The sequence below is a fragment of the Suncus etruscus genome, chromosome 5 (genome assembly GCF_024139225.1).
Source record: "Suncus etruscus isolate mSunEtr1 chromosome 5, mSunEtr1.pri.cur, whole genome shotgun sequence".
Classification (NCBI taxonomy): Eukaryota; Metazoa; Chordata; class Mammalia; order Eulipotyphla; family Soricidae; genus Suncus; species Suncus etruscus.
In genome coordinates, this window is record NC_064852.1 from 98,586,045 (window position 1) to 98,599,650 (window position 13,606).

Consider the following 13,606-nt stretch of genomic DNA (forward strand, 5'->3'; position numbering starts at 1 on the left):
ATTCTTGGCTGTTCTCTTTGTCCCTTTACAGTTTACCCTTTGTCTTGAATTATTTTCCACTTTTCTCATGGATCCTGGTGACGCATCTTAAGTTTTTAATAGTAAAAGGATGAAGTTAAAAAGCAATGACGTTAACAATTATTTTTCACAACTTTAGACTATTTCTGCAGAAACATCTCACTTGCCCTTTATATTGTATTGACTGCTTTCTCTTCTAAAGTTAAATTTCCCTTTCATGGAGATTACTTCTTTACTGTTCTATTGCAAAAAATATTTAGATTCTGATTTTGTTCTACAATACTTATTTGCTTTGCTCTGGTATTCGGTGTAATCTCTAAAAAATAATTTTGGCATCATGAAGGAACCTGGATTTAACCATTTACAGGCTTGTCCCAGTGAGAGAAGTACTTTTCTGCCAGGTAGGCTGGGGCTTTCTGAAGATCTTTATAGTTCCTGTACTAGTTGAGATTCCACCTAGCGGTCATAATATGTATTTCACTCAGAAAGAGATTCTTTAAGCTGTTTGTGTATTTAAGATATTTGTAATTTTGGTTAAAATAGATTATATCATCATATACAAAGTTTATTAGTTCATTTTACTATAATATTAATTTGTTTTATTTATACCTTACGTGAACTCAAAATTCAGGCTACCACTTTCTTATAATCTAAAATCTTTTTAGAGAAAAGCCATATACCATACATCTGAATTCTTAAGTCTTGCACTCAGATCTGTCTATCTGTCATCTATCATATCTATCATTATCCGTCCTTTATCTATCTATCTATCTATCTATCTATCTATCTATCTATCTATCTATCTATCTATCTATCTATCTATCTATCTATCTATCTATCTATCTATCTATCTAACATTTATCCAGCATCTTTCCCTCCCTCCCTCCCTCCCTCCCTCCCTCCCTCCCTCCCTCCCTCCCTCCCTCCCTCCCTCCCTCCCTCCCTCCCTCCCTTCCTTCCTTCCTTCCTTCCTTCCTTCCTTCCTTCCTTCCTTCCTTCCTTCCTTCCTTCCTTCCTTCCTGCTCAGGGGTAATTTCTGCTTCTGTACTCTGGAATCACTCATGGCAGGCTTGGGGGACTATACAGGAAGCCTGTGATTAAACTCAGGTTGGCTGTATGCAAGGCAAATGACCTACTGCTGCTTCCCAGAGTACTTTCTTAGTAATATTATTTTTGAATTACAAAGTATGAGTAGATTAAGGTTTTTAGATATTTTTACTCACAACATTTCTTCTCACTCCTTTGCATTTGTCCTAGCTGACAGAGTTAATGGTGCACCAATTTTCCCAAATGACACTTGTTTTTGAGCAGAGGAACTATTCCTTAAAAGCTCAAGGGTTCAAACTTGCAAGAAGCAAACCCAGACCTCATGAATCCAAAGTTTATATGCCAGTTCTTCAAGACATCTTCTTTTCCCACAGTCACTCATTTGACAAAAAAAGAAAAGGCATGGTTGCTCAGGATTTGCCTTAGGTTTCAAGTGCATGTGTGATACCCTGTGTTAATCTCTGACAAAATATTTCCCAGCCCTATTCTATCTGGCTAAAATCCTGGTGGTCTTCTTAGCACTGTGGCTTTGAACATCACAGGTAGGCCATGAACGACAAGTGTTTTCTTCACAACAGTAAAAACTCATGGAAGACTGGGGCAACAGTAATACTAAAGTGGAATCATTTACAAGGTCCTGAGCTTGATTCCTGGCACCATTGGTATCACCTCAGTGATCCCTTAACATTGCTAGCTGTGCCCCAACTAAGAAAAATTTCAAATAATAAATTAACAAATTTTGAAAAACACTGATGTTGAGAGATTGGGGAAAAATGATACATGAAGTGTAAGAATTAAAAGAAAAAAACCTTTATTGTTGAGTCATGCATTATATAGGATAATTTTTTAAATAGGGATTTTTTTTTTTAAAATTGTGTTATTACACCCTCAGTTTCCTGCTCAGTTCTGAAAGAAATCATGAGCATTTTCTGCCCTCTTCTCTTTGTTGTTATTGTTTATATTCTTTTTTTTCTTCCTTTGCCTGCTCTCAACGCTTAGTTGAAGGCACATTTTCTCAAAGTAATACAGATTTGAGTGGGTTATTATTACCTTCAGGACTTAGTCCTATTATAGACAGATAGGAAGCTAAGTTATAGACAGGATCTAAATCCACTTTATAGAATTACTATGAGGATGGAGCGAGATGAAGTGCTTCAGGCATAGAGGCTGGGTTATCCAGGAAAGTGGAGATGATTAACTGTCTTTTCCCAGAGACCCAGTGGGGTTACTGCCATGTTTAATTTTTCTACAGTAAATTGCAGCTAGGTCTCTGACACAGCTGCCTTCTGTATATTTAATGTCTTCCCACATTCAGTTTTGTCATGAACTTGTATATTTTTTTTAACAAGGAGAAACTATACTATTCATCTTTGTATCTACCTTGTATGCTTTGTGTTTACTTAATAGTAATTTGGAACAGTTGGAAATAGAACGTTGTATGGAGGAAGATGATTAAAGTCAATAAAAAAAGTTGCAGAAATAGACCAGATTCAAGTGGGTTGAAAGGGTGAATGCAAGTTTATTTTTAAGCAATTTATATCCATTTCCTGCATATAGATAGATCATCTATAATGATCCAAAAGCATTTGACCGGTCTCAAAGTTTTGGAATTGCCAAGCCCCTTTTTAGTAACAAATAGTAGAAGATTTAGTGAGATTGTTTGTAGGAATTATTGCAGATGAACAGTGACAGGACAGATTCACTTCTTTGTAAAGCTCTCAACCTGGCTCTTAAGTTTTTTTTATCCACCTTGAAACCCCCCCAGAGCTTGTCCTAGAAAATGTGAGCTTGTGTGTTAGAGCTATTTGCCCTTTGAAGCCTGTGTTCTCCACTTATGTGGAGAGTTTCTTATATCTGTATAACTCAACATTTTTGTTATTTCTTTTTAAAAAATTGTTCTTCATCTTGTAGATTCCATATCTTTTATGACTAGCAAATATAAAAGCAACTAGCATTTTCTTTGAGTCAAAAGGGATATTGCACAGGAAAATTGATCATAAAGTAGCAATAATGTGAATATTTATTTTGGGGAGAGGGGTACAGAGAGAAATGCTTGCTCAAGCCTTGCTTGAGGTTCATAAACTGTTAGAAACTACAGTGGTCTTTGTTTGAAGTATTTAAACTGTCATATTCATCCTGAGTTCTCAATGGACTTTGAATCATCCATATGCATGAACTGAATAGTTTAAGTGATTTCCTTCTTAGAATGTTGCAACTTGCAGACTACTACATTGTTTTTAAGGATTTAAAATTGAATAATCATTCAAAGCTGGCACAGTTATTTTGGTTGGTAGTATAGCATATTAACAATTCTCATAACACAGTGTTTGTATTTATTTTACATTGTTTTGCTTGGTAATTTTGAGAGGCTTGTAATTCATCTTGGTTTTCAGAGCTTTCTGCTGTAGTGCTCAGCAATGAGGCAGCAACATTGATGGTTCCACTTTAACCTGCTACCTTTCGTTGCTTTGAAATAAAACCAAACCAACCAAACAAGGCACACAGAAATTAAAGTCAGAGCGGCAGTGCGCACCTCATCTTTTGGTCATACCTTCTCTTACTTCTATCCCCTTCCCTCATTTTCCTCATTCTTTCCAGTTCTACTTTTCCATACTTTGTTTGGGAATATTTTGGCACACGTAGAATTCTACTCCAAAGCTTATGAACATGAGCTAATTTGTTCTCAGAAGGGACCTGCTATTTTGTTCTCCTCTATGTAGAATAGAAATGGCCTATTATTTAATATGGAAATGAAATCTGTATAAGAAAGACTTTGTTAAGCTGCTCCTTCCTTCCTGTGGCATTGTGTTTATATATGAATGGATGGAGATTGAGTAGAGCGCAGAAAGGAGTTTTCTTGTCAGCTTTCCTTTCCCTCTTCACATTTTTTGTTACCATAGAAATGACCTTGATAGGTAAAGGGAAGTGTTTTCCCACCCCTATAGATTAAGGTATACCTGGCATTTCTCAGCCATCTCTCTGCATTGTCCCTTACTTGTCCTTGATGTGCAAGAGTAGGAATGTGGGGGAGAGGAAAGCATTTTGGCATCTCATTTCTGTGGCTCCACTGTGCATAGACTGTCCACAACACTCCTGTTCTGCTTTGTTTGTTAAGTGGTCTTATTTTTAATATCTAATCTTGATTGAACATGTTTGGAATTTGGGGCTCACTTTCAGTGTTGGGTTTCTGTCTCCAAAAGTCTAGAGTATCACTTTGATCTCATTTTCAATTACAGGATGAAATGAGTTAGGGCAAATTTCTTGTCTGTGCTATATATTAGCAGACAGAAAGTGAACAGAGTGTGGTCTGTATCTCTGAGGGCTTCTGACCTGGTAGGGGTAGGCAAGGAGAGCACACGAAAAGATGTTTCAGGATAGGAGTGTGGGGAGACAGGCATGTAATCTGAACAGAGTGTCAGGATTCAACTCATAGGACCTGTGAGGATTATCTCTGAAGATTGAAGCCATTTAAATAGGTTCTTAACTGAGAGCAAGGGTGCGCCATTTGGATTGAGAAATCTTCTGAAGCGAGTAAAAGACGTATGTGCATTATTGTGAAAGAGCAAGAGAGGACGAGAATGGGATGATAGTTGGTGTTCAGGGTTTCATTCACCTTAACTGTCACAAGGCCAATAGGCTAGCAGAGTTGAGCTCTCTTGGGTCACTGACATCTATTCGACTGGGGAGAAACAGGGTCCTTTGCAGATGTAAACCCAGGAGAATTATGGCTGATGAATTGGAAAAACACCGAGAAACCAGCCAACAGATTATCCCGACAAAACATGCGAGAGGTTAGAAGAGTTTCATACATTGGTCTTCAATTTCTTATTCATCACAATTATCTTTGGTTTGTTTTCCTCCTTTTAAAAACTAACATCTAGGCCTGGGATGTAGTTCTGTGGTAGAGCACATGCCTTATGTGTGAGGCCCTGTTGTGTTCGATCTCTGGTGCTACAGAAACAATAGACAATAAAAAACCTCAGATCTAGATTATATTTCAGATGCCTCTTGTTTAAAAAAAACATCATCTCCATCTTCTCCCTCCATGTTAATAGATACCAAACATGCAGGTTGATTGATTTTTTTTTTTTTTTTTAGGGCTTCTTCAACTTTTTCCACTCAAGACCACTTTCTTTTTGCCTAAGAAATGCACCATAGGCTGCCAGAAACTCCTCTAACTTATTCTGTGGCTGATTGGAATTAACTTTTGGTCATTGTGGTTTCTGCAACCTTTTGCTATTGTCAATATTTTCCACAATCCTTATATCTAGTTATGTATCCCATATCGGGGCTCAATTCTAAGTTAGGATTTATGTGTTCTATCCTTAATTCCTTTTCTTCTACCTAACACATTTCAAATATTTGGAGTTTCTGATGTGTCCCTAAAAATTTGCCTGCACACTTTTAATGAATCTGCTAATATTTATATTATTTGTGATCTTTATGTACACCATAGTTTTATATATGCCTGACAATAGAGATGCTTAATGAGGACAAGGAAGAGGTGGGAATAGCTGTAGGCCAGAGCCACTGTGGATTACTTGCCAGAGTGTACATTAAAATAGCAAGCAGATTTAAATGGTGTAAAATTGTCCGCCTTTGAAGTTTGAGCATCTGATAAAGTACCAATCCAGTCATTTGAAACAGCTGACCTCAGGAGATGGCTCACAAGATATAAAATGTTGGCTCACCTGTTGTTTAGAGACATGCTATTTACTCAAAGCAGTTAGCAATTAGCAGCTGATTCTTGGAGTTGATATGGCAATTCAGGGATTCTTTGCCAGCCATTTGTAACCTGTATCCAATTGAAACAGAGGGGATAAAAAACAGCAATAGTTTACATAGAAAATTTCATTGCACATGCAAATACAGTTTATAGCCTCTGTATATTTAGACAGTTTTCACACCAAAGGACTTATTGACCATCTTAATTCCTTTACATAGTTGAGTTTGGTCTCTCAAGGCATTTTAATGGGACTTCCTGGTTTCAGAGAAATGGTTTTCTGTCTTTTATAGTATGATATTTCCTTTTAAAAGTTTACCTTCCTTAGAACATTATTACTTGCCCCCTTTTTTAATCAGTGACTGAAAGAATACTTAAAGTTTTCAGTAATGATTCCCATCCTCTGACGGGAATCTGACATCTATAGATAGGGTAAAATATAGAATATTGTTTACTTATAAACTACCACCTATTTTTAACCATGATTAACACTTAGTATCTGCTCTGTGTGTATTTAATTTCCTAAATGCTGGATAAGTGATAGACTTACTACTTTTATAAAGACAACCACAAAACCTTTTCACACCTAAGAAAAGCAAATAGTAATTTCCTAAGATTGTCAAATAACTTGCATATTCTCCTCCACTTCCAAGTGTCCTTTATAGATCTTCTCTCTTATCTCTGAAAGGCAGGAAGCAGACTAGGATTACATAGTGTATTCTTTGTCTGTTTCTATAAATTTATTTTAATTATTTTACTTTTAATTTTAACTCTCCTGGAATCCCTGCTTTTCCTTTCTCTATGACACTGACTTTCTGAAGAGATCAGTCCATTAACTTGTCGATGCTCTTAGATTTTTTTTTCTGAATGATTAAAAAAACTAATAAGCAATGTTGATGAAGGAACCTTTCTTTGTGGTGGTGGTTGTTGTTGTTAGTTTTTGCAACAGTTTGGGGGTGCTCGGGACTTACTCCTGATTGTGCCTAGGAGATCACTCCTGTGGGGCTCAGGGAACCATATGGAGTGCCTTGGTTTGAATCTGGGTTTGCTTTGTGCAAGGCAAATAAAATTTTTATCAATTCATTCTCAGGAAGCTATTTTGGAGGAATTGTTTATTAATCAACATATAAAGAATGATGAAAGTGGAAAGTCCATATTTCCTTGCCTCCCTTGAATTATTTTAGGAAAATATACTTGAATTAGTTGGTGAGAAGTTTTGGGGAACAGGATAGTTGTATATAGTGCCCAAGTGTTAACCCAAAGATACTTTGCAGTCATAGTTGGGAGAATGTACTTTACAGTGGAGAGTCAAGTATGTGGACCTGGACCAGTTAAACTTATCATCATTCCTGGTGGAGTAACTTAACATGCTCCTTATATTGCTGGGCAATATAAAAGGGTCTTCCCCTCTTTAAACTTTCACAATAACTTCCAGATGGAAGGAGATATATAATAGAGAAACATGTTAAGTGACACCAGAAAGATGCATGAGGATCCAGTCAGACCAATACATGCTGTTTTAACATTAGTCTCTATTTTCTTAACTATGATCATACCTTTTATTTCTCCTACAAACAGTATTCTATGTCCATGGTTCCTCAGTGGGCAGACTGAACTTGGCTGCATGATGTCTAGACCCACCATTCTAGGGAATCAGTATGTTGTTGAATACTTTCTTTGAGAGGAAAGACATTTTGCAGTTTGTTTATGACTATTTAGTAACAATAGGAATGTAGCTGACAGACATGTGTGTACACCACCTTTTGAAAGTCACTGAATTCACTTAGTGAAGTATAGAATGAGGATGGAAACTTGATCAGATCTCAGATACTTAACTTGCTGTAGTATGTGTCCAACAATAGAGGCAATTTGGAAAGAACTGGAAAAAATTGGCACAGTTTTATGTGGTGCCAGCTTACAATTAATTTAGTTGCTGGTTTTGTGCTTTCTAAATCTGGTCTTCCAGAAATACTCTAGGATTAAGTTATTTCATCAAGGCAGTGTATTTATTGAGTGGTCATTGTTTCAACTCTAATTTATTATTGATCTTTCAGGCCCACAGCAGCAGAACTTTTAAAATGCAAATTCTTCCAGAAAGCCAAGGTAACATGCTTAAAATAAACCCAAGTAAATCTGCCATTTTGAAATCACTATGAATTTCTGAGTTACCATATTTGATGTTAAACCATTGGGGATATTTGTTTTGCAGAACAGAGAGTACCTGATTGAGAAGCTGCTTACCAGAACACCAGACATAGCACAAAGAGCCAAAAAGGTAAGCACCATTAGTCCCCACCCTCCCCAATGAAACCTATAGAAAAATAACAAAAATATTTCCATACAGTTGGGATGCTATCTGATCAGTAATTTCTCAGAGAAATATGCTTTGCGTCAGGCTTATCTTAACTTGATGCTTTGAGTTTGGGTGTGAAAACATTGTGAAACTCAAGTGATTTAATTTCTCCATTTATTATATTTGCTTTAAAGAAGGTTAGAGGGGAGGGAATTATGATGAAGCTTAGATACAGGAAAAGTGAAATATCAGCAGTACTTCCCTTTGGATTTTATAGAAGAGGAGTATTCATTTTTTGAAGCAGTTTGAAGTGACAAAGGGAAAATAAATCCTTTAGTGTCTATTTGGGATCTACAATAGAGGCATTTTCTTCATATAAACACATAGGCCTTTTGTAATCTTTCTTATTTAAATAAACTACTTTATTTCTGAAAAAATTTCTATTTTAGGTTTAGATTTGTAAAGCGGTATGTATGCATAAGTGTATTTACTTATATTTATGTTTTATTTAGTTTTATCTGTCATCACAGATTTCATTGCAGTATGAAATAACACATATGGACCTGGTTTGCTTTAGTTTGGTTTTGAAATCGTGCTAATACTTATCAAAAATATTTTGCAGTTAATGGATTTAGAGAGTGAGATCAAATATCTCCTTTAGTTTACTATTCATCGTTATAAGGAAAGCTGATATTAAATCTGAATTGTCTTCTCTGTAACTAAAATTGACAAAGTGCTATGTATCAGAGGGCTGTTGCTCAGTGGTAGAGCACACAGTTCTCATGTGTGAGTGAGGCCCTGGGGCCCATCTCTGCCACCACACACACACCCACACCCAAAATTAAGAAATTACGTTTTATTATTCCTTGATATAAGTAGCATTGCTAATTTTTAGACATTGTTTTTTGTAAAATGTTCTGTGTAAGAAATATTATTTCTTTAAAGAGATTCATTCATTCATTCATTCATTCATTCATTCATTCATTCATTGCTTTGGGGCCAAATCCAGTGGCGTTCAGGGGTTACTCCTGGCTCTGAAATCAGAAACTACTCTTGGCAGGCTCTGGAAACCATCCTAGATGCTGGGAATCGAACCCAGATTGGCTGCGTGCAAGGCAGATGCCCTCCTCACTGTTTTATTGCACTGACCCCGTTAAATAATTTTTTTAAATTAAGCATTTTTTATTGATACTTTAAAAATTACTTAAACAACGTTTTTTATAGAGGCCTGCCCAGCTGTTTTGAGGGGCAGGAGGGAGCCTCTGGATCATTCTACGCTGTAATTGTTCAGTTGGTAAAGACCTTATGGTTTAATGATTTGGCCCATGATGTGGTCCTGCTTTGGCCACCTGGGACTCGGCCCTGTCTGAACCAGCACCTCATGGTGCTCCAGTGCCATGTGGTATCACGGACTGAGTTAAGGATCTCATGCATATAAGCCATGTGCTTCGCCTCTAACAATATCCCTCAGCCTATCTTGAAACAGATTTAAAAATAGCCTTCAAGAAGAAGACCCATTAGCTTCTCTTAGGCTGGTAGAATTTGTGGACTGGACTTGTTGTTGGGCCTAGGCCTGGGCTAGGGTTGGGTGGTGACTGTGTTGACTTGCAAAGCCTTCTGCAGAGGTCAATCTGTTGGATGTTTCTGCTGGAAAGGGAAAACTTGGCTGGTAGTTAATTGAGTTGTCCATCCCAAGGACAGTACAGGGACATTGCTAGTGACACTTGAGGCAGTGGAATCTCGAAGTGCCAACAGGACTTTGAAGACTTCATCTTGGAGGAGTCTGCAGAGATCCTCTGGGGTTGTGAGAGGTCAGCATTGGTGTTTTGAGCAGATACCTAAAAAGTCAGACTGCTTAAAACTGGTAGAAAGGCATGACTTGTGGGCTTAGAGCAATAATACAGCTGGTAGGGTGGCTTGCTTACCTTGCTTTTAAATGACCTGGGTTTAATGCTGTGCATTCCATATGGTCCCCTGAGTATCACCAGTATTGATTCCTAAATGCAGAGCAAAAAGTATACTACCAGGTCTGTCCCCCTGCCAAAAAAGAAAATATAAAAAAATAAAAGCCTTGACTTGTACAGTCTGTGCCACCAGTCATCAAAAAAAAATTTTTTTTTTGCACAAGGTGGGCAAGAGGAATGCTTGCCTTTTTTCTTTTCTCTTCTTATCATTTTTAACCAGAAATTTTGTGTGATTTTATCCTGTAGCAATTCCCTCAGAGGGAATTTTCCAGGCTTCTTTACTCTCTGGAGCTTTAGCTTCACACCTTTGGCTACTTGTTAAGTGGTTGGTAAGTTTCTCAAGTGCGGGTGTTTCCAGAAGGTTCACCTTCTCACCCACACCTAATCTTTTTTGTGCTGTTTTCTTTCTGACTCACCACACCTCAAACACTGTGGTTATTTTTATAGTCAAGCACTCCTTCCTCCCTCTTCCCCATTTATTCACTCTCCAAGCCCTCTCCACATTTTTCTCTGCAAAGTTGCTTAGAACATGAATCTACTTTTGTCAGCAAGGCCATTGCAGTTGATTTCTAAGTTCCATTCCTTTAGACATGAGTGCAAAATTAACTTTCTGATCATGCCACTTAATTGCTCAGAAATGGATTCTAAATTTAAACAAAAGTAACACAAGAGCAAATAAATTGTGTGTGTGTGTGTGTGTGTGTGTGTGTGTGTGTGTGTGTGAGGTTTCTAACAAATAAATACTCCATAGCCTTGCATTCATGGCACTATTTCAGTATCTAACCTTAGAGGCTAAACTCCAGCTAAAAGCTTGATCCGTGACCATACTTCCTTTGATATGCCTCATGATTTAAGAATATGAAGTCTGGGGGCCAGAGAGATAGCATGGAAGTAAGGCGTTTGCCTTGCATGCAGAAGGACTGTGGTTTAAATCCCAACATCCCATGTTGTTCCCTGAGCCTGCCAGGAGTGATTTCTGAGTGTAGAGCCAGAAGTAATCCCTGAGCGCTGCCGGGTGTGACTCCCCCCCACAAAAAAGAATATGAAGTTTGTTCAAGCTGTGACTTACTTTTTTTTTGTTGTTGTTGCCATCCTGGCTCTCTCTCTTAAACATAATTAGGGACCAAGATAGTACAGCCATACAGGATTCTGCCTTGTGTATGATTGACCTGAGTTCAATCCCCAGCAGTCCATAAGTGTTCTCTGAGCACTGCTATGAGTGATTCCAGATACTAGAGCCAAGAATAAGCCCTGGATTTCTTCTTATTTTGAGCTGGATTTGCCTTCTCAAAATAATGACCCCATCTTAGTGTACTCTGTACCCCAGATTCCTTTTATATGATATTAAGTAAAAAAGTAGCAAAAGTTCGATTTCTGTTTTAGTCATGTAGTTGCTCTTTGATTTTGGTTTTTACCTCCCAATTTCGGATTCATTCTTTCAAATGCAAAGTGCCAGCACATTTCAGAATCACACAAAAGAATGAAAGAATAATATAAATGAGTTCTTTTAACCTCTTCTAGGAAAGATAAATGGCCTCATGTAACTTACTGTGCTCCCTGGCTTCATTGAGTTGCCTGCTGTCTTGTGATAATTGCCACTTTCAAATAAGCCTTGGTTTCTAGCCATGCTCCACTCCTATTTTGTTTGTTTTCTGGCAGTCACAGCAAGTGGAACCACAGCATCCATCAAAGTGTTTGTCTTGCACAGTGTTAGTGCCCACACATACTGACAGAATGAGCATTTAAGTCTGGGCATCAGGGGAAGACCACCCTCAGTGTTTTTATTTATATGGACCACTCAAGTATTTGGCATAGGGGCTTGAGTTATAGTACAGCAGGTATGGTGTTTGCCTTGCATGCAGCCAACCTGGGTTTGATCCCCAGCATCCCATATGGTCCCCCAAGCCCACCAGGAAGGATTTCTGAGTGCAGAGCAAGGAGTAACCCATGAGCACTGCTGGGTATGACCCATAATCCCCCCTCCCCCAATGTGTGTGGCATACACTTGTTTCCAGATTTTTTATTTTTTTATTTTTTGGTGAGTGTGTTTGTGTGTGTTGTCAAAAATTCTGGCTTAACAGACTATATATGACTCTAGGGTTATAACATGGGCCTCCTCTATGTAAAGTAGGTACTCTGCTCCTTGAGTTTTCTGTCTGGCCCCTGTTCCCAGGGTTTTTGTTTATGGGAAACAACTTCCTCTCTGCCCAGGTCTTTGTGTTGAGATCAACATACATACTTTGAAACTTTCAAATGCAGTCTTGGCCACTAGTCAGTATATATATTGAAAATCTTTTTTATAGTCTGTCTCCACTTAACTTTGTACACATTTAAGTAATATTAAAGTGACATCTGAGTTATGTTTTTTATTCTTGAGCTTGTCTTTATTTATATTGGCTTAACCACTTGCTTTCCTCTTGGCTATTCAACCGCCTCGTTGATTGTGCCTGAGTTTCCTTGTATAGATTTGTTTCTTTGAGGCCACAGGGTGGTATTAATCCTTCGGTTTTTGTTATCTTAGTTTGTTTTTGAAAGATAGTTGAACCATTGATCTACTAATGTTAGCATGGCAAAAGGTTCTGTGGAAGGCCCTGGACACTTAGCCAGAATTCAAATTTGTTGTCCTAAATGGCATTCTCTTCATTTTTTTTCATTATGATAACCATATTACCAATAAATATTTTTCGTGTGTGTGTGTGTGTGTGTGTGTGTGTGTGTGTGTGTGTGTTACCTCAAAGCCTAGTGCCTACTAGGTATGTACCAACACTTTACACTATCTCTTCAATCCTTCTGTTATACTTTTCTTTACCATAAATACTTATTTTTGCTGGGTTCTGGAAATTAAACCCATGTCTTTTGCATGCAAAACATGCAACTTTACCACAGAACCAGATCTCGCACAATAACAATCACTTAAGGAATATTTATGTTTGAGAATTATTGCTTATAGTAATATAAACAATTATTTAAGCACTTACAATAATAAGTGCTCGGGAGACCTGGACACCTCACTCTGCAGAGATTCAATACTGGCACCAGGGTGTACAGTGCTGTTTTTTAGCTGGGGATGGCCTGTGAAGTCACTCCTGCTTATGCTGTTCTATCTTTTTTCTTAAGTCTTAATTTTTAAATTAATTTCTAAGTTATTTTTCAGGGTTGGGACCAGATCCAGTGATGTTTAGGATCAATTCCTGGCTCTTTGCTTGGGAGTTAACCCTGGGAGTGCTCAGGAGACTGTAGGCAGTGCAGGGGTTCTGAGCCAGGGTTGGTCTCATGCATGTTAAACATTTTAACCCCTGCAATATCTCTTTGACTCAGTTCTTAATTTTTTAACAGCGGGACACTAGTTTGTAGTTTCTCTGAGAAAGTTTTGTGAAATCCCTTATCTTGCCACCCTTTGGGGCATGAGAGTGGCCAAGAATTTTCATTTTCATGGTTGACGGAATGGGCCGAATTGACTGGGCTCCACCTTAACTGTAAGTGGGTAAGTGGTCTTACCTTAATATAGAATCATTCTTTTAAATCAGGGACAATGTATTACAGAAGCAGACTGCTGTGTGA

The 13,606-nt window shown here is 37.9% G+C and overlaps 1 protein-coding gene across 1 annotated transcript in view; it reads left to right on the forward strand.

The window, feature by feature from the left end:
• The window catches only part of STK39 (serine/threonine kinase 39), a 308,961-nt gene that overhangs the window by 122,081 nt on the left and 173,274 nt on the right, over positions 1-13,606 (forward strand). Inside the window, exons 9-10 of the mRNA XM_049773425.1 lie at positions 7,843-7,891; positions 7,998-8,063. Of these exons, the coding sequence (XP_049629382.1) occupies positions 7,843-7,891; positions 7,998-8,063 (115 nt within the window). The remainder of the gene's footprint in view (positions 1-7,842; positions 7,892-7,997; positions 8,064-13,606) is intronic.